Consider the following 23,395-nt stretch of genomic DNA (forward strand, 5'->3'; position numbering starts at 1 on the left):
TTTGCACACTTTGCCTTATCATGCAAGCGACCAAAAGCGTCAATCTCTCCTCTGCAGTGGAAAAAGACGCCTACAAACAATGCCACGCTATTGTGCATGCTTCAGCTCTAAGTGGCAGTGGCTCTTCCGCATAGCAATGCCGCACGATTCATTAGCAAAAGTAGGCAATGAAAGCAAAGGAACGCGGCAAAACGTAAACTCCCAACCGCTCTCGAACGCTTTTCCGCCCAAATTCTCTATCGCTCGGTGTGCGGAGGCGTTGAACCATTAAAACGCCACCGTTTTGTGCGATACGCGCTGAACCGTTCCACAGTCGCGCGGCGTTACACAGGCTACCCGAAAACAAAACCAAACCGGAAAAATGGGGGAAAAAAAGGTTCACTCAATTGAACCTTATTAAACCCCTTTAATTATTTATGCCAGAAAGCAAATCGCCGTAACGATCGCTGACGCGGGCGGGACTCTTATTTGCGCCATTTTTTTGCGTTGTGTTGTTTTGTTTTTCGTTCCTACCAGCGCCACGATTAGCAGCATTTTATTTTAATTGCTTCGCGACTGGCACAGCCTACGCCTGGTCCAATCCTACCGCAGCGGTGAAGAAGAAAAACAAAAACCCACCTCCCCGACAAACGATAATCCATATCCGTTCCGTAAGAAACCGAGCATTACGATGCAATGAAAAATGTAATTAGAATGAAAGGAAATCAGATCGTGCCGGCAACGGATGGCGGTAGGCACGTGCTGATAAGCTGGAGCCAATTCTTGTTTCGGCATTAATCGCAGCAAATGAGGTCTGACAGAGAACAAGCGAAAGAAAGAGTGTGAGAAAGAGATAAAGAGAGAAAGAGCAAGAAGCATACCGGGTAAAAGGGCACAAAAAGGGTAGAAAATGATAATTATGAAACACTCCGAGCTACCTACTCATAATCCATTACAAGGATTGGCTTTACAAGTGGGCCCGGCCAAGCGAGATGCATTATCGATGATGCTTTTTGGTTCTTTGCTTGAAATGATAAGGGTTTTCCGTGTGCATTTTTAAACGAAACGACCATTATAATTATCAAAAAAGCAAGTTGGGGATAAGTTTTGTTAAAAATGTTGCCCATCTTGTGACATTTAATCATTAATAAAACAAAATTATCATACCAAATGTAATTGACGGTGCACTCTTCGAACGACGGCGAAAACCAAACAGTACGAAGTTTAATCAAAAACATGAAACCAAACATACGTACAATCGCACACCCCTTACAGAACTGTTAAGCAAACAGAACAGCACAGCACGAAACACATCCACGAGTTTGCAGAATCATTTCGGGCGCACGGGATTTTTACACTCCCTCCTTGTTTGCTCGCTGACCAAGCAATTCGGTTTATCTCGCACCGTGTAACATCGGTTGCTGGATAAGGCACGAGAATTATACTGCTACTGCTGTTGATGATGATGCGTGAAATTGGTACAACACTTGTTAATTACTTGCGCGGGCCCCTGTAGCTTCTGTATTGTGCGCGTGAAGCGAAATAGTGGAAATGGGTTGGAAAAAAGAAGATTGCCCAACGAATCGAACGGAAGCGAATCGCACGAACTTTAACGGAAGCCGTTTAATCAAATCGATTATCGCGATCGATCGCCAACGGGTCGCGGGCAACAGAATGTTCCAGAGTGGGGGGGGGGGAGAGAATGAGGTACAATCGGAGGAAAACGCGGAACGATAAATGTGATTGGAATTTTATTTTCTGTATCACTGTGGAATTGCTTTTCCGCTTCTGCCGGGCGAGGGATTTATTTTAAGGCGAAAATCGCAATAGACACATTAATTCGATTGTTTGCTATTTTTGGAGATTGAATGAGTAAATACATTAAGGCTTATATTTGTGCTATAATACGTAACAAAAAAAATTATTTGAAAAATCCCTCTTATATCTCAAACTTCAAATCCACCCGAATGCGTTCACTTCAATCAATCATCATTGCTCATTGCTCACCTCGACTGGCAAACCTACCAACAAACTGGGTCAACCTTTCGGGCGAAATTGGCCACCAACCCCTTTTTCCCCCATCTCATCTTGGGCGATTAATTACGGCAAAAAGCTCGCGGGGAAAAAGTCAGCCCAACCCAACGGGGAGAGTAGGGGCGGATGCACTGTTGCAGTGTGGCGAGATAATCGAGAAGGCGTCGCTCACAGTAGAACGCTGCTTTGAGTGCATTTGAAAGCACCAATACGTGCCCATTTGTGCAGCCGTATGTGAGCTCCGGTGGGAGAGTTTTTGTGTTTTATCAGAGGGTGATTCTATGCTCCAATCCCCCGCCAAGCCTACCTCCATACACTGTGTGGCGCCGGCTGGCAGGGGTGGAGCGTCGGATCGTTAATTGCTCATTTGGAGAGGATTTTCTGGACAATTTAACAACTTTTATTGCAAAATCCCCTTTGCGTGCGTACGGGCAGATGGGAATTAATTACACACTGCCTAACTGTGTGAACAGCGTTTTAACACATTGTAAAGTATTGGCGAGTTCTAACTGCGTGTGTGATCCGAATCGGTGATCGTTGTTTCATTGTGTATACCTCTCTCATTTGTCACCATACGATACGATTGTAAGGATAAGGATGTTAATAAACTGTACGATAAATCACTCCAGCATGTGTTAAAGTGTGGTGTGTGTGTGTATTTAAAGACAAATGTTTTGAGTGCCTTGTTATAGTGTTTTAGTGCCGTTATCACGCGTGTTTGTAAGGGTATTTGTGTTCGCCATTTCCAACCGGTATGTGTTAGACTTTTTGTACCTTTTTTTCTTGTCTTAAGCCCCTCTTTCGTCGGGCAATGGGAACGAATTTTGATTAATTACATGTTACATTATTATCGCTCTCGTTCCCTATCCCCGATCGGCCACTTCTCCCGCCCCCCGGGCACCAACAGCCGTTGGACGTCAGAGCCGCTCGAGACAGCCGGCACGAAGGACGCACGAAGCGGCCCCGTCCATCGACCGTGAAACCGTGCTCAAGATTAATCGTCGCCCGCTGCAACGACGCCACCGGTCGTGCGACAACTTCTGGCCTCCGCGGTCACCGGCCACCGACCGCCAACATCCCTCCCCATCGGCCGTGACCGATGCGCTGCCGGACGCAGATCAGGGTGAGTTTGCAATCGACAGCCGCCGGTACGGTAGCCACGACAGCATCCACTTTGACGAGAGCATCCGCCGGCAGCACAAAATTGACCCACTCCGCACACTGTACGACCGGGAGAACGTCGTGCTGACGGACTGGGGGCAACGGCCTCGCTCTACACCGCCTGCTGCTTCCGCGGGCCACCAGCGAGAGGATAAAAATGATAATCATGTTTACGGAAGTCCCGGTACGACGACGACGCAGGTGAACGCTCCGTGTCACACTTCCGCCGGGCAGCACGATAATCGTACGGCTTTGCGAGATGATTACGGCGAGTGCGCTGCGATGCTACCGGCAACGTCCCGGGACACCGATTGGCCGGCCGTGCATGGCAATTGTGTGCCGGGACAGAACGGTGGCGATTTTCAGCCACGGAAGGAAGTGCATCCCCCAGAGCCGCCGCCGAGACGGTACTACCTGCCGATGGATAAGATAGTGAGCGGTGAGCTGGAAGCTATGCTTCGCTTGTTCCAAGACACACCAATTACACCAGAACAGCAGCAGCATCATCGTCGCCTCGAATCACCCGGTCGTCGCAGCGCCACGCCATCTCACGGTGGGAAGATGCAGCTGCACGAGCGCAGCCACTCGGTGCAGGGATTCGAGAGACCTTCGCAGCAGCCCGCACCAGCTACCCTGCTGCAAGACGGCATTGAATCGAAGCCCCCGTTAAAGTTGAAACCCTGCACCGGTGGCCGGACCACACCGAGAAGCGCACTGCAACGCCACCCGACCGTGACGGACGTTAGCTGCATCGAGACAATCGACCAGCAGCAGGTCGATGCGGTTGAGGCGAATCACGAATTCAATTTAAATTCAAATACGGGCTGGAATTTAAATATTGATCGACGTCACGAACCGGCACCGTGCACCAGCGGGCAGGGGAAACCGCCGAAACAAAGTTACTCCAGCGCTGCCAGCGCCACACCGTCGGTGACGTGTGTCGCTCCCGTGGCGGAGACGGCGGTATCTATCGGGGCCGATCAGCTGACCACTAATTACTTCGACAAACAGGCGGACCCGTCAACGGTACGTTTTCCGGTTGCCAGCAACTGGAGCTCATCGGACGCACCAACGGGCCAGCGTACCACCGCACCACCCTGCTTCCCAGTGACCACCACTATCCCCCCCATTAGTCCACCAATCGAACGACAGCAAGACCACAAATTTGACAGTAACGTCAACTGCACCGGTTACCACCGGTGTTGGCCGTCGGTCGGCGAGTTTCATAATTACAATGAAAAACTAATTACAGACACGGCCGACGAAGGGGCGGTAATGGCGGTAATGGAAGGTGGCGGTCCACTCGACACCGGATCAACACCGCAACCGTTGGACGAGCGTCAGATCACCGAAAACCGATGCCAGTCGCATTCGTCAGCATTAAATGTATCAAATCAACCAAATCGTAATTGGATTAATTTAAATTCAAATCAAATTTATCACCAGCAGCAGCAGCAGCAACGGTGGCCATCTCCAAGGGATCCGGTCGTCTGTCAGCGCATGTCACCGAGCGAGCCTGGCGGAGTTGGGTTAGCCGATGCCTATCATCACCGAGCTGCGTCGGTCGGGCCCGGCGAGCGTCACGGTGCCAGTGGCCAGCTCGCCCGGGAGACACATGTTGCGTACGGGACCACCACCACCAGCAGCACCACAGCGTACAACGAGCACGCTAATGATAACCTTCAAAGGTTCTGGCCAGTAGCAGCAGCAGCGGCAGCAGCAGGGATGGCAGCAGCAGGAGCAGAACAGCACGAGAACTACCAGCTCGACTGTAATTATGATAATAAAAGCGTTCGGAGTCATTATCGCCGTGAAGCATCGTCATCCGACAATGGGCAACTTCCGGTGGAGGGACCGGCACCACCACCATCGGCTTACCGTTATGTGACTCCATCCCCACCGCTGCCACCGTACCCGCTGGCAGAAGAACCGCTGGCACCGTCCGTCCCCTGGCGACCCCGGGCACGCTCGGGAAGTTCCGGTTCGAGCGTAAAAATTAATGAGATTTTCGAATTTCCCCCACCGCCACCGTATCCGTGCGATTGTGCTGCGGGCGATATGACCGCGATGGCCGGGGAGGAGGAGGAGAACCAGGACGATGAGCTGCCAAAGGTGTGCCGTAGTACGAATGTAAACGCTGCTGCTGCTGCTGCTGCTCCTACGAATACTACGCCGGATGACACCGGAAGGGATTGCTCTACAAGTGGTAATTATCTTTCCTAGCCTAGCCGGGAGTCGCGTAATGCGTTTGGTTTCGGTTGCGCGAAAGCGATCCGATCGAAGAAAGTGATTGGAACCGTTGGTTGGCTGGTTGGAGTGGAGTGGAGTGGTTGGCTTTTGGAGGTACCGGGGAAAAGCTTATTTTCATCTGGCAAACGATTGTCCGCTCGCATTCGGATTCAGATTCGGGAGGAGATTTCTGGAGATGATTTAGCATGAAAGTTGTGCCTGTTGCTAAGGCACTTTTTGGGGTTTTTTGGAGCATAAATAACAGGTTGGCAGGTTATAAGGAGAGAGGTTGAGGTTTATTATGATTAAGAGGGCTCATGCATTCCGAATGAAACTTTATTATACACATGGTTGTTCCGGATATGGTAGGATAATTCAAAAATTTGTCTAACAACTCTCATAATTTCTGCAAAAGATGATGTTTTGCGTATTTGTATGGTCAACTTGCCCAATCTCTAATATTGATATACTTTTCAGATATAAAATTACTTTTCATACTTTTCATTATTAGCTCTTATTTGGAATCTAATTGTAACACAATTGTAATCGTAATCTAGTTCATGCAACTAATGGTAGATCATTACTACTGCCCGTTTGCCTTTTTGGCACGTTCTTAAAGAATAAAAACAAGATTACTCATGATATTGGACTAGCCTGAGACTCTCTGTAATGTTGCTCATAATTTCAATATATTACCCATCAATGGGCTCCTTTCCGTTATAAGTTCGTAGGCTGAAATTTCCACCTGTCAGCTGTTTGCATTGTATGGCAGTTTTCGAGCAGCTATCTAAGTGAGTATATTATACAGGTGGGCTTATCCCAAGGTGTATGAATTAAGAAGGCTTTTTTATCGCTTCTTCTTCTGAATGAAGATTTTAAGAGTGTTTTGTGTATTTGTCAAGCCTCCAGAAAGCTTGTTCGGGCGAAAGTTTTCACCCATCCTGTCAAAAAGTGACGTTCGAATTTGGTTATAAAAAACATGCTATGAGACCACCTGGACTACATACACTTTTATTCTTGATTGCATCACCTGATCTCTTTAATTCACCTTGGGATAAATGTAAACAACACCTTGTTTTGACATTTTTCGAGCTGGTACTCGAATTTAATTCTGGCTTTGAGGCTAGAATAATCTAGACTGAAAATTGCAGGCAAGTTTTGTGTGTGGTTTTGTATGGAGTGTTTACATGATTTCAGCCTCCAACTGTCAAACTCCATACAAAAAACTGACTAGAATCGTAAAGGGCCCCAATATGGGATTTAAATCCTTCCAATAAAATCAACACGAGCCTTAAACGAAATCAACAAGTATTACTGGACTACGTATCTTAACAATTCCTGCAGGAGGCTTAAAACGTGATATTCTGGATTATTGAAGATGTAATTATAGATTCTATAGCAGGCTCTAGGCAGCTATTCTTGTAAAAAACATCATTTATGTACAAAAAAAAACACATTAAGTTAGAGGGAAGAACTTGAATTGTAGAGTCCAATTCTATATGGATTGGGCAAAACAAACATTTCCCCAATGTTTGTTTCTACCAATAACGATACCGTTTTCTATCAATAAGTTTCAAATTTACATACGAACAATACTATTTATGGCAAACAAAGAGCCTTAATGGAGCTTCCAAAGTAAAAGTAAAACAATCAGCATCCTTTTTTTGTCGCCGTTTTATCGCCAAAACTTTCCCGCTCAGCGCACATCATCTTCCCCAATGGATGCAAATATTTAATTAAACCAATATTTCCTTCCTATCGCACCACCGTGCCCGATGGCCGATCCCAGCTCGCAGTTTGCATCCCGCTTTATTTATCACATCAATCAAAACCGTATCAAATAACAACGAGCAAATTTGAGCGGAATGGAATTAGTGGGGATAATAAAAGTGTGCGTGGATTAAAAATGCTGCTTGATTGTGTGCCGTGATTCATTCCAATAAAACAAACTTCACGAATGGCAAATAAAAGCGAAACACAAGCAACAGTACGGTCGCCCAACCCCCCGGTCGGTGGTTGAAAATCAGCCACGTACAAACAAAATCAGTTCGCGCACTAGATGACCGGTCCGGAGCATAAAGCAATTAAGGAACAACGCGTGACTGGTACTGGTTTCGGATGTTTCCGTGTTGACCGTTGTTGCTTTTTTTCATACATGCAATGTGTCGTTTATTACTGTCCCTTGTTATGACGACATAAAAGGGAATGGACGAGCGAGCGATGAGAGGGAAATTAAAAAAGTACCACTGAATTGTTTGGAATAACAATCAAGGAATGCATTTTATGGCCAGGCTCGTTTGGGCCACGGCCGCACATCAATTGAATGCGTCGAGTGCGCCGTAATGCCGATGAGTTTGAAGTGTGTATGATCGTGATGAAGTGCGTATGATCGCTGGGCAGGGGGAGCGAAAAGAATCAATTGATTCCTGGCGTACCTGTTGGCAATTCGGGGACCCATAATGGGGATGGTTTGATAGAGGAGTGCAATTTCTTGGATGTGAACTTCAATTGAAACTGTAAAACCAAATTTATTACCAGATATTTTGAATTGAAAAATATCACATTACAATACCAATGGTTATTGTTGGATGAAATACTGTAAGAAATATAAACAATTATGATTTGTTTATTTTGAATAAAACTTAACTCAAAAACAATTTTGAAAAACCCACGGTCATGCAGTTTCAAAGAGAAATCAATGAATAAGTGCATGTGCAATTTCTGAAGTCAAATTCAACCTACAAGATTGATTACTTATCAATCTAATGTATTTCCAAAAATAGTCCTTTTTAATGCAACTGCTACCCAGATAAAGCTGATAAAACAGAAACACTGTCTTTTCTGTTCCAAGAAAAAATCGCACCAGAGAGTCCTTTTTACTAGCAAAGCTCCGGGAAGTCACTTGACGTATGTTTTCAAATTCGAACGATATGGTTCTGCTTTCAATGTGTTCAGATTTCCCTTGAAATATCTAAGGAACTTCATTCAAGCCAATTCTACTGAAAACGGATGGCTGAGAAGTTGTGCAATTAAACGAATTCAGATGCACTTTCCTTGCACCAACATCATCCAACGGATGCATTTGCCCAACGAACGGTCCTCCATCACCAAGCGCCACGCGTCCAATCACTTGCACCCCGGGCAACATTCCTCCCGTGACCGTACGTTTAAGATTATAGGTTAAAATAATTGCAAAACCATTTGCAGACCGCTCCAACCATCGTGCAAGCGTCAACCGTTCACCGGCAGTAAACGTTGCAGTTGCCGTCAATGCGACAACTTTCCCATCAACGAACCCATCGCACCGGGACCGTTGCCAGCCAACGGTTGGCTCCGGTGCCGCTGGTGGTGATAATGATGTCAACGTTCATCCCACCCGCTGCCCAACACGCTTCGGCTCCGGTTCCCCGGAACCGACCAGCTGCACCCAGCGGGACGATGCACAACCGTACCGCACCGTTACGGGCGAATCGTTTCGCTCGCCAACGCCCCCATCCGTACCGGCCAGCAGTAATGTTGATGTTGATTATTTTAAAACAAATTTAACGGCTGATAAACCACGGGACGCCAGCGCAAACAGCCGGGCGCATCACCATTTCGACCACCGGTGGGCCGGTGCACCGCGGGACAAATCAATCGACCCTTCGCCGTGCCATTCCGGGGCCGAAAATAGCGCACCGGCACAGTCGGAACGCGGCACCGACGCCGTCGACACGCCGGTACGACCAGCGCGCATGATTAGTTTCACCGATGGTGAGTTTATTTTTGGCCCATTCGACGAACGGACGCTGGAATTTGGACGATTTGAATTATTGAGCGATAAACGGGGGCAGGGAGCGCAAACACCTGCCGCCCCCGGTCGGACTGGCAGCACGAACGAGTCACTGGAAAATGGCGCACCCGGGGACGCTGAATGGTGCAACCTTGGTGCGTATGAAAACCGGTCCACACGCCTAACGCTCCGAACGCATCACACTTTCATCACCAGTCATCTTCTCTCGGAAGGTTGAAATTGGTTTGCAATTCACACTGATCCATCCATCTGTCTTGCAGCCTTTGTGTGCCGCACACAAGTGAGGGGAAGATGAGTTTGTTTTTTTCGACGCGTTTCAAAAACACCCAACATCAACACGCAATCCAACCCCACAGCACGGAAAATTCGAAATTGTGTACATTTTACGGCTGATGAGAAATGAACCACCCGGGCCTCCGTTCGGGACGAGCCGCATTCCTTCGGGACCATTACACAGCTCGCACTACGCTGCCGTGCAGAAACATGGCCCTGAAATTTCATCAAACATTCTCCCTTCTTGCTTCCTTTGAGGCACAGAGGGCACACACACACACGGTGACACGGCAACGGACGGTGAAACATGAGACACAAACTTCTCCACCTGTTTTTGTGTTGTGGCTGTCGTCAGAGACACACACAGGACACGCGGGTGCGGGTCATTCCATTTCGATGACGATGCTGGCGGTGAATTGCATTATGGGGGTTTTGCGGCCCGCTCGAATGGAAAACCCTGTCAGTGGTCAACGCACAGCCAGGGGACGGCAGGAAAGGTTTTGGAATTCCAACTTCAATGTGTGTATGTGTATGTGTGTGCAATACCGTGGATTTGACATGATACAACAAACTACAGAGGAGAGATTATGGTGAACCATCCGAGGTGGAGCTAAATATAAAATCAACCTTCCACTAGCGTTGCTGATGGAATTTGTCACACAGACATGCTCATAGAGAGTGACAGATAGATAGAAAAAAAAAACTTAAAAATACAAGCTAATGGAGAAAAATGACACAAAAAAACTTTGACTTTCATAACCAAACACACGCTGACTCGTGACGCAGGAGGGCGACCACAGGACACTACAGTGCACGAGAACAATGGATCATACTCACTCCAACTCCTGCCCCAGGTCATCGGAAGTTCACTCACTCAGCTGGTGGGAGAAAGCAAAAAAAAAAAGAAACACGAAGCAGCTCTATATCGACTTTCATCGACATTAATTGAGTAATCATTGTCACCGAACCTGTCCGTCACCGTTGATTCTATTTGTGTCCCTCCCCAACCTTTGTATCCTCACCACAGTCCCGGGTTTCCCCCACAAACTACATCACATTTCATGGCTTTCTTTGTTTGAATTTTCCCCAACTTTTGCTCCACCCGCCCCTGCTGGAAAACCGGTTGAGTGCAGCTCACTCCCCTCCCGGCGAGTGTCAACAGTTCCGAGCTCCCTCGCCTCCCACCGACTACACCCGCTGGGCAAGGTTTGAAAATGGAAATATAAGCCCCCGCGCTACAACCCCTTCGCCCGGGCGCGATTTGACCGCGAACGAGCGGCAACAATCAACGCCCGCTTCCGGTGCACCCACTACCGATCCCACCCGCCGGCAAACGCGCGGCGAAGAAATTGAGGACATTTTTCAACAGCTTAACCACTCGCTCAAAGCGAACGCGGAAGACAGCGAGGAAAGTGCAGCTACGAAAGCGACCCTCGGCCAGCTGGTCGAGAACGTGCCGGTAATCGAACGCATACTGGATGATTTGTTGACCTTTTCGAAGCAGCTGCTGGAGCAGAAGCAGCTGCTCCAGGAGCGGCAGGAGTCGGCGAGCGGCGGCGATGCAGCAGCCGCGCAACAAGAGCCTGGCGCACCGAAGCTGCGAGCCGAGAATCGTGCGATGGCACCACGGGTCGAGATAAATGATGATAATTTAATTAATTTATTAGCCTCCGATAGTAGCGGTGGCGAGGAGGGGAACGAAATGACGCCAACAATCGACGACCGTGACACGCCAGAAAGGACGCACTCGGAAGGGGAGAGCAAAAAGTGTCGCGCAAACAATGGCGCGAACAATGGCAATCAGCCGGTCGGTGGGGAGCTACCGCCCCAGCGGGAGGACCCATTTACCAGCGTGGCCATCTTCAACTGGAACCCGCTGGACGTGTACCAGCAGCAGGGGCTGTTTATGATATATCCCCGGTTTGCGCTGGCTGACATGCGAGCCATCTCGCCCGGGCCTCCCCCGGGTACCTCCAGTCAGTCGGCACTCTTCCCACTCCCGACAGTGCCGGAGGAGATGGTCGATAGCGTCACGAATGCGGAGGTCCAATCGCAGCGCCGAACGGGACAAGACACTGGTGTAGCAGCACCGAAGACATCCGATTGGAAAGTGGACGCTTGTCACAATTATTGTCCGGCGGGTGTTGATCCCACCGTAACGGCTGGCTCATCCAACCGACAGTCCGGTGACAATGTAGATAAGATTGTGCAAATGAATCAGGTGTTACATTGCAACGAGCCGGACAACGTTCGCTGTTCGCCGGCCGCTACACCCGACAGCGGTCAGCAACGTGAGCTCACACCGACCGACGAAGGTACGTACCACTGAGCAAGGGTGTGTGTGTGTGTGTGTGAGTGCAATTGATGTGCAGTCACTTGATTGCCTGTGTGAAGTCCACGTGTTCGCAACAGGGTTGCACAGCTCCTGCCCCCTTCGTCCCGTTCCTAGTGACCTTTCCCAACTGCAATAGTGTGTCAATGTTGCCGTTGTGATAATATCCGATTACACTCTAATGTACGCCGGCGGGGTGATGAGATGAAGGGAAAGATAGGGGAGAAAAGAGATACAAGTAACAGAGCTGGCGCAAAGCTCACGTGCACCGACAGGCGTGTGAAATGTTGCCGTTAGTTAGTATGTGTGTGTTCAATTATCCGTCGTTTTATTGTTGCTACAACCATTACACAACCTGTTACTATTTATGAGTGATAATAAACGGTACAGTGAGGCTAATGTACGCTTCTACACAACCTTTTTTTTAATAACTTGTTATGTAAACTTGTAACACATTCGTTGTACGCACTTAGCAAAGGAAATAAAATACTTAAAACAGAAAACTCAAACAGAATACTTTTTTTCTTTATTGTAGTCAATTTTCATTTTCACAAACATATTTCTCATATGTAAATTTAATCATTTCACATTTAATTTATGAAAGAAAACAAAACAGATGAATTATTGTTCTAATTTTTCACGCACAGAGAAATACACACTCTGTAATGTCAATCATTGCATATCTTTAGGCGCAATCATAGTTTGCTTTTTTGATATCGGATATAACTTCCATGCGATGTCTAAAACGCTGCTCACTTAGATTTGCTTCGTTAGAAAGATTTGATCCTTGACACTACAGAGCCTTGGCAGGTACTCTTTGATAATAAATTGATAAATGTAGTTGTATATCAATCGTTTCATATAGCTTTTGAAATTTTGCATGGATCAGGGTCAAGTATGAACAATTGCTAGTGTTGTGTCTGTAGGATAACCGGATAACTCGTGAACTGAATAGTGGAGTGAGTAGCTGGCAATTTCTAGGGTGTTCTAATCATGAGCCTACGTGCTCCGTCAGCGATGGATAGCGATGGATTTTCCTCTACAATTCTCGCTCAAGTATGCACTATTCTATTTGAACTTTAGTTAATAGGATTTCTAGTCAAATGGGAAAATAGATGTAGTGCGTATTGCCTATGTGTGGGCGTTATTATCCATTGCCTAACCTTAAGGGTGTGGTTTATCTATACAATTTTTAATCAAGGGTGTGTTCTGCCTATCTCAAAATTCAACAGTGTCATTTCTGCCGAATAGTTTCAGGATATTACTCTTCCTTTTAACATTTTCACATTGTGATATGTTTATGTCCCATGAATCATTGGATTTTTAATCTTTTACCTTCAAAGCAGTCAACAGATTTTGGGACAAATGCAACAATATGTGAAGAGCTGTAATCAAAAGTTTGTTAAACTTCGTATTCATTTGATACAACAAAAAAAAACTCTTTTCACAGACAAATCCGCCACTTACTTGTACAGAAAAATCATAACATCCAAAAAATAGTAATAATAAAATAATCTGTCGGTTAATTCCGGTCCTGCTTAAAAGGAAAAACCAAACAAACAAATTTACTACAGCGCGTACGAATAAACTGACACAGAAAAAGGACTCAATGTACCATCGAATCAACGAACACGAAACCCAAGAGCATGAATGAGTACAGTAAAATTAAAAAAAACAGGCCCCCAGAATTTAAACACAACACGTTGCAAACGGTTGATTTTCTGATTCGCACATAAGCGCTTTCCCCTCTACACACTCCCACACAATATCCCACACGTGTACAGCTGTCTGTTTTTCCGGCCAGTGTAATTTTTACCACCAAACAGAAGTGGTCTCGTTTGTTACAACACACACACACACACACACACATTTGCTGTTGGCTGGCAGTCGCCACTTTTTTGTTTTGTAATGTTAATACTCGAAGTTATCTCCTCCCCCATTCTCCCCTCCCCTTATCTTCTCTCATTTATACATTACACATTATGAAGCTTCACGTTGCACGGCTTTGGTAAGATTGTTGTTTTTGCTGATGCCCTTCATCTCTCTCACTCTCACTCTCTCTGTCTCTCTGAAGCCCTTTTTATCAGCGCACACACATCGAAAGTACAACCAATGCCGCTGTTTCCCACTTCTGCTGCATCGTTTTACACCCGTGGGTGGATTTATTTTTCTCCTCTTTCCTCCCGGTGGACCGAGGAGGATGTCCAGGAACTTTGAAGCGTTCGTTTTTCGATCATGTTGCATGCATAATAGGCGATAGCACAATATTTGTATTACATTGGAAAAAAAAAAAACGGCAAGCATTTATTTATAGTTTCGGAACTGCCAAAACGGAAACAGCAACCAAACCACATGTGGAGCTTTGAGACAAAAGTGGCCCGTGAATGAGTTTGCGTGTAGTTTTTTTATCGGTTGTGCCATGAAGCGATGCATGAGAGAAACCTCCATTTCGAGCAGCGTTGCACGCCGGTACCGTCGAGAGTCACTTCAGCAATCGGAGCGTACATGAAGTGTAATGATTTTTGCATCACTTTGTTGTGTTTTGTTTTGTTCCTTTTTTTCCTTTGTGTGTTTCAAGCGGCTGATATTCGGTTTTTGTTACACTACAATGTTTCCATCCTTGCACTTCCGATTTCAAAAGATGAACTTTTAAATCTCTGCGCATCACTTATTTATACGCTACGTTTGCTGGGTTTTTACACACAGTGCACAGAAAAGTGCCAGCATTCGAGCTACGTGTGGGTGTGTGTTTGCTATAGATTAAATATTGATTGGTTAAAATTTGAAATGTATGGTCAGTGCCGTCGTTGCGATTGAGTTGAACTAGCCCGTTTGGTTCATATTGATTTACAGCACCAAAAACTAGAACGATGTTGCTGTGTGACTTAGCAACTATCTAATATTGACGCCAGTAGAATTGGTTTGTTCAATGGAGATACAATAGTATCAGATTTATCGCAAAACCACGATTAAAATGTGACTTTCCCTGGACCATGTTTGCTACCATGTTGTCTGCCGTAACAAATTATCTCTGCTAATCTTGACCGATCTGCATTCATGTTATTTTTTGTTGCTACAGCGCAGCATAAATGATCATTGTTGGGGAAAAGACGCCAATTCGCACACCATTTACACGTTCTATCTTTACTGCCGGCCCTAAAAAGCGGCTATCACTCATCAAGCAGTTAATCGTTCAGAGATTTTGAATATAAATAGGGAAGAAACGACAAAAAGTTGTTGCGGATGATCATAAAACCATGACAAACGATACTTTGTCATTAGGAAATAGGGTTCCCTTAAGAGACAACCTCGTTTGCGATGTTTTCCACACAAAAGACAAGCTATAAAGGAGTGATTTCAATCTCAATTAAAAAAAAAGTTCATAAACCAAATACCTTTTTTCATAATAATCTTACTCAAATTACTAACAGCACTCGAGCCTGCTGCTCTACGCATTGATGTGGTAAACTTTTGGCACACCTTTCTTTGCACCACTTTTATACCATTTATTTTTTTTAACATCATCACACACCTTTCCCAACTATGCCCAGTAAACTTTTCCAATAAGAAACCATCCGGGCAGTGCACCATTCCCGGTTCCGGGGCGTACATTATTCAGTCAGGCTTTGTTTTTCGTGCCACACTGTCACCTACACGCGGTTGCATTTGATATACCGAAACACGGTACCGCACGAAAAGCAAACAGCTTTCCCCTGTTTCCTGTTGTTTTTGTGTATTTTCTCATTGTTTTTTTTTGTGTTTTTGCTACGAACAACACATACTCACATTGGTTTAGGTAACGCTGAATGTGTGAAAGAGTTTATTTGTATTTTTTGTTAATGCTGTTGTTGTTGATGAAGTTTTATTTCAAGTAGAAAACACATTACTTTCCGGAAATGGTGGGTATTATTTATAGCTGATTGGCGTGAAGTTGAAGGGAGTGGTTTTGTTTCGCGTTATTTGCAGGTATGCAATAAATTTCGGATTTGGTTTATTGGTTTGAAAAGACGTACGCTGCGACGACGAGCGTAGTGTAGCTATTGGGACCAACTGAAGGTATGGAGGTATATTTTTATTTAAATCAATAGGCAAAATTTCTTCAAGGACTTTGAAGTCTGTTGATATTTTATAACAATTTGAGATTAACGCATAGTAAAATTGAACATATTCAGAATGACACGCAAATAAGAGAGATTCTGAAACAAGGCAATATATACGCAGCAAACCAAAAACGATAATCTGAAAAATGATTGCCTTCAAACACAAACACAAGACATAAAAAAGGTACTCTTCTCTCCCCCGATATAAATATAAAAACGAACAATTGTCTTCACAATTATGGTCGACTGGACAGAAGGATTCACTGCACCAATAAAACACATCTATTCGCCAAATCAACTCAATCAATAAGATTTAGTGTGTAGCATCATAAAAATTACCTCTACCGCCATTCCGCCAGCTTTCGTCAAAGTGGAAGCCATTAAACCGTCGAATCGAAATGAATTGCAGCATTCAAAGAGTTGCCCTAGCTAGCCGGTGCTAGCAGCCTTTCCTTCTCCCCCGGCCTTGGACAATCTGTTGATGTTGCATCTTTACTATCCGTGGACAAGACATCCATCCAGTTGGTAACCGTTTCTAGCAGTTTTATCATAGTTTCCGCGAAACCATAAACATTTCCTCGCTAATGGAGCTGCCGAAAGATGGATTGCGAGCTTTTCGCTTTTGCTCGTCAGCCAGCATCCGCCAAGCAAACGTATAAAACTGCCCAGGAGCTGGAGCCGCAGACAAAAACACTGAATCTAACTGCCCCGGGTCTGGCGCCACACCGTTTTACCGTCGGACACATAAAAACGGGAAATAATAATTTCATGTTGTGCTATTTATTACCTGGAAAATGAGCCACTGGAATCGTGATCGGCGTGAAGCGCCCGAAATCCATAACAGCGCGATGTTGTCTTTTTACGAGCGGCTCTATCTGATTCACGGTTTGTTATTCCCTGCTGCTAAGCATTGCCTGTCATTATTATGGCACCCATACGGATGCCATACGTTTTGTGAATCATGTTTCATGCTCTTTTGCGAAACCAAAAGCCCCACCCCTACAAGCTGCCCAAGCTACTTAAGACGAGAGAGTTCTTTAATTTAACACTGCCCCACTAACATTCCCGCATGGGTGGCAAACTTCACACACACAAAAAGAGATGGTGTAGTGTGGTTTTCCAGTTTTTTTCTTTTCTTTTATAAATCAAAAAGCAGCATTTTCTAGCCCGAAGAAGAACGTTTCCGGTGGGACCAGAAAGTTCTGTCCTGCTAAGTGGAAGCGAATCAGGAGCAGAAAATATTGACACAATGGGCAAAATAGCCCGAAACTCCCAGCGTGTGAGTGTGTGTGTGTGTGTCTGTATTTGCTTCCCCAGGATAGGAATTCACTTACCGATATCGAAAATAAAGAAAATGGCTGGAAGCATATCGTTCTGCGAAAAGCGTCCCGTCGAAACACGAAACAAGAAGCTCCCGGCTGCCCTAAGCACTCTTATCTTACTTCCAAGCACCGCACCGGACGTTCACACTCCCGCCCGCCAGCTGCCAGGCGAACCGTGCTGTCAATGATATCGAAGCAAGCGCCGGAGTCGGAAGTGACAGCGGGTAACCCAATTCCGGGCGACAGGGATAGGGAAGGCGAACGCGCGCAAGCTGCACAAGATGCACTTTTGTTTATTTGACCAACCGGGTGTAAGTTGGTCGCCGGCCAAGCAAAGGGTGCATGCGGTGCGGAGGCAAAGGGAGCAAAAGTTATTACAGCCGAGAGGACACCCATTGCCCAGTTGCGCCATACGGTGCCGGTGGAAAACACCAGCGTTGAGTGTGAAACACTTCAAACACTGAGAAAATCTCATATCCTTTTCTGCTGCTGCTGATGCTATTGCATCCCTTAGAAAGCTTCTCCAATCCACCCGTCAGTTCCAACAGGAAAGTGTGGTAGATCGTAAAAGGGGGCAAACATACAGACAAAAAAGTTCCAACCCCAAAAGAACATTCCCGGAAGTCTAGGAGCGAAATAGGAATATTTACAATTGTACAGCGAGGGATGAGAGAGAGAGAGAGCGATCGAGCAAGGCACGGGGAACGGGTCGTATTTTTCTTTTAGCACTCCCTTCCTTCCGGGCGCGTCTGTGGCGGTGTCACACAGTTCGCACCCAGTTTGAAATTCCACTTGTGGGAATCGTAAATTGTCATTTCATTCAACCCACGAAGCAATTTACCCTGCGTCAGCGGCAGTCGAAATATGCCTTCGGGGTCCGGCCGGGGCCACAAGCGCACACAAATCGTTCACAGATTGTCATATTTTATTATCATTGGAGCGTTTTCGACACGTTGAGTACGTACGGAACAGGAAACGCCTGCTGTCGCCATCTGGGGGATTCAGTGCTAAAACTGCCCAAGACAAGGTTCTGGTTCATTTTTGTGTCCCGAATTCTTCACTGACCGCAGCTTAATCTGTCTAATGATGAAGCGAATTCCTGGAAACCTTAAATAGAGAGACCGACAGAAGCAAACAAAACAAAATCGCAACCACTCGAACGCATCCAACCTTTAATTGACTTTAGCGACGTGCTTTACAGTTCATCGAGCCGGCCGGGCGCTCGTCAACGACGCAGCTCGCCGACAAAGATCAGCCGTGCAGCGGACCGAATGTCCTCTTAAAAGGCCCCAGACCAAGCCCAAGATAATGATATAAATTAATTTTCGAACGAAGAGTCAAACCCGCACGCCCGACGCGCGTCTAGTGCCCTCAACGCTTCTGCGGGCCTTTTCTAATTCGATTCGAACTTTTACCGGATCGCGAGCTCGCGATGCCGGTAGAGTAGCGTTGCGATCATTATCTCATCCATCGGGCCTGTTGAAAAGCTGAGCCACTCTTCCCGCAAGACTAAAAACGCACCGGGGCGGGTGAAAGGCGATCCCAGCAAAGCAACAGCACACTCCCAATTATCAGTCCAAGAGCCCCGCTGCAAAAGCTTATTATTGGATTTGTGTGCTCGCTTGGAGTTGTCGAGCGCGCTCTCGAAGGCGCCGTACGCGTGGTCCCTGGGTGCGATGGATTTTCTGGGAACTGCAAAAACTTCACATCATCCTCATCATCCTCATCAGCAGCCGCGGCAGCAGCAGTCGTGATGCTGCTGAAGCCGGGGTTCCACCATTGTTTTACGGTGCTGAGGATTCGATTGGGATGGGAGGTAGTAAGCTTGCGCTGGCTAAACTCAACCGACCGAGTCAAGTACAAACAACCAATCAAACTCAGCTCCCGACAGCAGCACAGCGGACTGCAGCGTCTTGCGGCGTAACAGGCCAAGTACTTTCTCCGCCGGTTCTCCTATAGGTTGTTTGAGCCCGTGCGCGTGTGTGTATACCTCCTGCACAGGCAGGGCTCGTAATGTGCACTGGCCATGGCATTCGTGTGATTAATAATTTCCACAAACAATCATGCCACGGCTGAAGTTTTCCATCATGCACGGTGGCCGCATATTACATGTCCACGAAGAAACGCTCGCTGTACGCCGCTCGCGTACGCCGGCTGACCATACACCAGCTCTGTGGGTGTGTGTGTGTGTGTTTAGGTACTATTATTTGTCCAAGTTTAGACGAACAAATATGTGAACATCAAGCGCGAGGGCAGGCCACGATTGGCAACGATTTACTACGCCAAACGCGGGGCGAGCGAACGTCCTAAGCTCAAAACAAACCGCCGCAGCACAACACACAAAACACTGCAAATGGGAAGCATTTTTACATCCCTTCCCTGTGTACTTACACACACACATTCACACATACACGAGCGCGTATTACCGCGAAAAACAAACGAGCTTAGCTAATGGGCTAGCAATAGTTCAGCTAGTTCCTGCTACAAAAAGGGAATGCCCGGCTGAAGAAAAACTCTCTCACACACACACACACACATAGTTGTGGCTTATTGGAAACGACCATCAAATTAATGATGGTAATTTTGCTTTTCCTTTTACTATAAATCATACCGACCGGTCTTGGAGGAGGGAGTTGGGTTTGTACCGATTGCGGCGAACGTGTCCATCGCCAGTCCAGGGAAGCGAAGGGAAAACTTCTCACCGGCGTCAAGGTCCTGTTTTTTCCCGGAATGTGGGACCATTCTTCAAAATTTCTTCAAAACGATGTTTTTAAACTCCCCTCTCCGCCACAGTTTATTGGTTTAGCGTTTAGGTGGGCTGCGTTTAACTGCTGTACGAGGAAATTGAGTAAGAGAGGAAAAACCATACCCTCAAACACACTCTTGTGGGGTTCGTGGCTTGCCCTCCTTTTTTTTTGTAAAGTGCCCTTTTTACCTTCCATATGACGACAATTCGTGTTCATGCTGACCAGCAGTCGGGGGTTTGGAGTACCGGTTCCATTCACCGCCAGTCTTAATGCGCTCGTACAATCAATAAACAATTCAAGTTCAACGAGTTGTTGACGCTGGTAGGTGGTTTGTTTCCGAAATGGCTTTAAGTGTAATAAAAGCATATTAAATTCAATTTGTAGGAAACAGCAGCGCTCTAATGATGCATTTTTTTCAATTCCTTTTTCCATTTCAGGTAAGTCCTGGGACGACTCTTAAATGCACTAAACAATTCCACACACCAGAGAAGTATTGACCACACGCAGACACTTGCAACTGCTAGACTTCAACTTCAAACAAAACCACCCTATATTGCTTCCAATCACACTTAACTCTTGCCAGATAGCATCGATTGATTCCAGCAAATCACTTCAATTTCACTTCCCACAGCGCTACGAGCGTGTGTGTGTTTTTTTAATGCTAGAAACTATTAAGATACGCCTATCTCGTGCCCTGATTTTCCTTGTTATTTTCGCTCGCCTTTGCTCGCACGCGCGCACACACAACCAAAACCGTTCCATTTCCACTTCCAGTCAATCAGTCAATCATTTGTCGTCGGGGTCACGTGTATTACAGCGTACTGGTCCAAAATGGATGAATTATTACGGTGGTGGTTTTTCCCCTTTATTTCCTTTGTTCTCCCCACTGCTCCTTGCGGTGAAGTCCAGCCAGGTTCGGCATTAATACAATCAACTCCCTTTCGTACCGAGATTGATCAACGTCAATCAGCTTCAGGGTCAGGTCGGAGGCTTTCCCTCCCCTCCCGGTGGAGGGTTAATGAGACTAGATTTAGTGGCCCTATTCAGCAAAGTTCAATCCGGGCGTCGGCGTCTCTTCTGTGCTGCGACCGTGTGCTGGAACCGTGTCCGAAAGCGGGGGCACGGTTATTAAATAATACAATTACCCAACGCCACCCTGCTGCGCTGGTATAATAAAACACAGTCCGATTATTCGGCTTGCTGATGGGGGTGCTAGGAGGGAGTTGTAGCTTTTTTTCCGCCCGTTAGAGATAGTGTGCCTGATAAGGAGGGAAAACTAACTAATTACATGCAGTGTAAATTATGTAGTGATTCGTAATGACAGATATCAGCACACTACAATAAATCACGGGAACGAGAGCTGAGCAAGAGCAGCGGTGGGTGTAGCACGATTTAGGCAACGGAGAAACGTGTGAAAAGAATGATTTGTTTCATACTTTAATTGTAGTTTAATTTTAAAAAGAACTCGTGGAACAGTTGATACAATAACGTTGGTTTGTTCAACAAATAGTGGGGCCCTTTCCTTACATTTCAGCCTGTCAGCTGTTTGCATTGTATAGCAGATTTCGAGCAGCTATCTAAGTCGGTATTATATACAGGTGAGCTTATCCCAAGGTGTATAAATCTAGAAGGCTGATTTTTATCGCTTCTGTTTCTGAATGAAGATTTCAAGCGTGTTTTGTGTATTCGTCAAGCCTCCAGAATGCTTATTTGAGCAAAAGTATTCAACCGTTATGTCAAAAAATGATGTTCAAATTTGGTTATAAAAAACATGCTGTGAGACCACCTGCACTACATACACTTTGATTCTAGATTCCATCACCAGATCTCTTTAATGCACCTTGGTATAAATGTAAACATCACCTGGTTTTGCCATTTTTTCGAGCAGATACTCGAATCTAATTCTAGCTTTGAGGTTAGAATAATCTGGACTGAAAATTGCAGGCTAGTTTTGTGAGTGGATTTGTATGGAGTGTTTACATGATTTCAGCCTCCAACTGTCAAACTCCATACAAAAAGCTGACTAGAATCGTGAAGGGTCCCATTGATCATTTAAATTGTTCAGTCTAATTTCTAGCTTATAATTCATTATTCTTACTTGTTTTAAGAATATTGGCACTGGATGGTACAGGTAAAGCGTGTAAAACCATACAAAAACTGAATCTCTATAACATTTGCAACCTTTATGCCAATCAATTATATATGCTTCATATAAACTATACAGTGTTCATCAACAGTGTACAGGCAATCTTCAAGATGAAAGCTTTTCCACCCTTGTTACGCATCATTAAAACCCACAAGCCGCCAACGAACACGGTAAAGCAGCCCGCTGGTACTTGCATTACACAAAAAAAACAACGCAATCAAAACGATGACTGCTCCCGCTGCTGGGCTTACATGACGCTGGTCGGGCATCATTTTACATATTGCATTTGCTCATTTTTCCCGCCTCGTTCGCTGCTACCTGATGGGAAGCCTCATTTAACCTCAAAATGAGGCACAAAACCTTAATGAGTGCAGAATCATCCAACAATAGACGAACGCCCAGCCCTGAAGGCTGGAGCGAGGCAGCAAAACCAGCCAGCCAACCGACGACCTCCAACAGGGCAAAATAATCCAAAAATAAAAACGTACCTCTCGCACACGGTTGAAGCCCGAGCGCCAACATTCATTAGCATCGATAAATTCGTTTGCCTGGGGCGCGGGTTTCGGGATTCGGGTTGCAAAAACTCGTGCCCTCCGCCCAGAGTGTATGCAATGGCTGGCATGCATGCATATCGGCGGCACAGTGGCACGCCGACCTGTGAAAGCTACGGGAACGCGAGCGGAATGCACAAATGCTTGCACCTTGCCAGCCGAGAGTCAGCATCTCTTTGCCGCTTTGAAAGTTCCAGTGCCGGGTGGGGCGGGTAAAGCACACGGGGTAACTCATTCTGGCAAGCATAAACGGCTTCTGCTCATGCTGCTGGAACGCGTACACACACACACACATACATGTGGCGCAATGAGCAAGAACCCTGGCGCACCCCGGGAGCATATTTATGACTTCGTCTTGACGGGAATGCTTGAGTTGCATTTTTCACCGGAGGTTCACCGAAGCTTGCACGGCATTCGCACCGGGCGGTAGCATCATCTTGCCACGTGTTTGTACATTCGTCCTCTGCTCGCACGGGATGCGCTCCCTGACGTGCATAAACATGCATGTGTTTTGGGATGGCTGTACGAGACACGGGCGAGCAGTTTTCGTTCGCCAGCGTAGAATCAATTATGGTGCGAATGTTTAATTAAAAAATATGTGCGCTCTCTGTTGTGAGCGCTGGAAGCGAAATTTAATTTGTAGCTCACAAGAAAAATGGTGTGTTATGGCAAACACACACAAAAAAGCACAAGAAAAAAGCGTCACTTACAAACACGACCATTTAACT

The 23,395-nt window shown here is 46.2% G+C and overlaps 1 protein-coding gene across 11 annotated transcripts in view; it reads left to right on the forward strand.

Moving 5' to 3' along the window:
- Positions 1-23,395, forward strand: part of LOC1276476 (uncharacterized) — a 107,023-nt gene that overhangs the window by 25,475 nt on the left and 58,153 nt on the right. For 4 of the 11 annotated variants that reach the window (XM_061647893.1, XM_061647895.1, XM_061647894.1 and 1 more), the window contains one exon: positions 10,603-11,784. The exons of 2 other annotated variants lie outside the window; for them this stretch is intronic. In XM_061647893.1, coding sequence (XP_061503877.1) covers positions 10,603-11,784 — 1,182 coding nt within the window. Of the gene's footprint in view, positions 1-2,920; positions 5,381-8,610; positions 9,331-9,456; positions 10,378-10,602; positions 11,785-23,395 lie in introns of those variants that run through there. 5 more of the 11 variants (XR_009765234.1, XM_061647890.1, XM_061647891.1 and 2 more) reach the window with 3 other exon arrangements.

This window comes from Anopheles gambiae, chromosome 2, assembly GCF_943734735.2.
Source record: "Anopheles gambiae chromosome 2, idAnoGambNW_F1_1, whole genome shotgun sequence".
Lineage (NCBI taxonomy): Eukaryota > Metazoa > Arthropoda > Insecta > Diptera > Culicidae > Anopheles > Anopheles gambiae.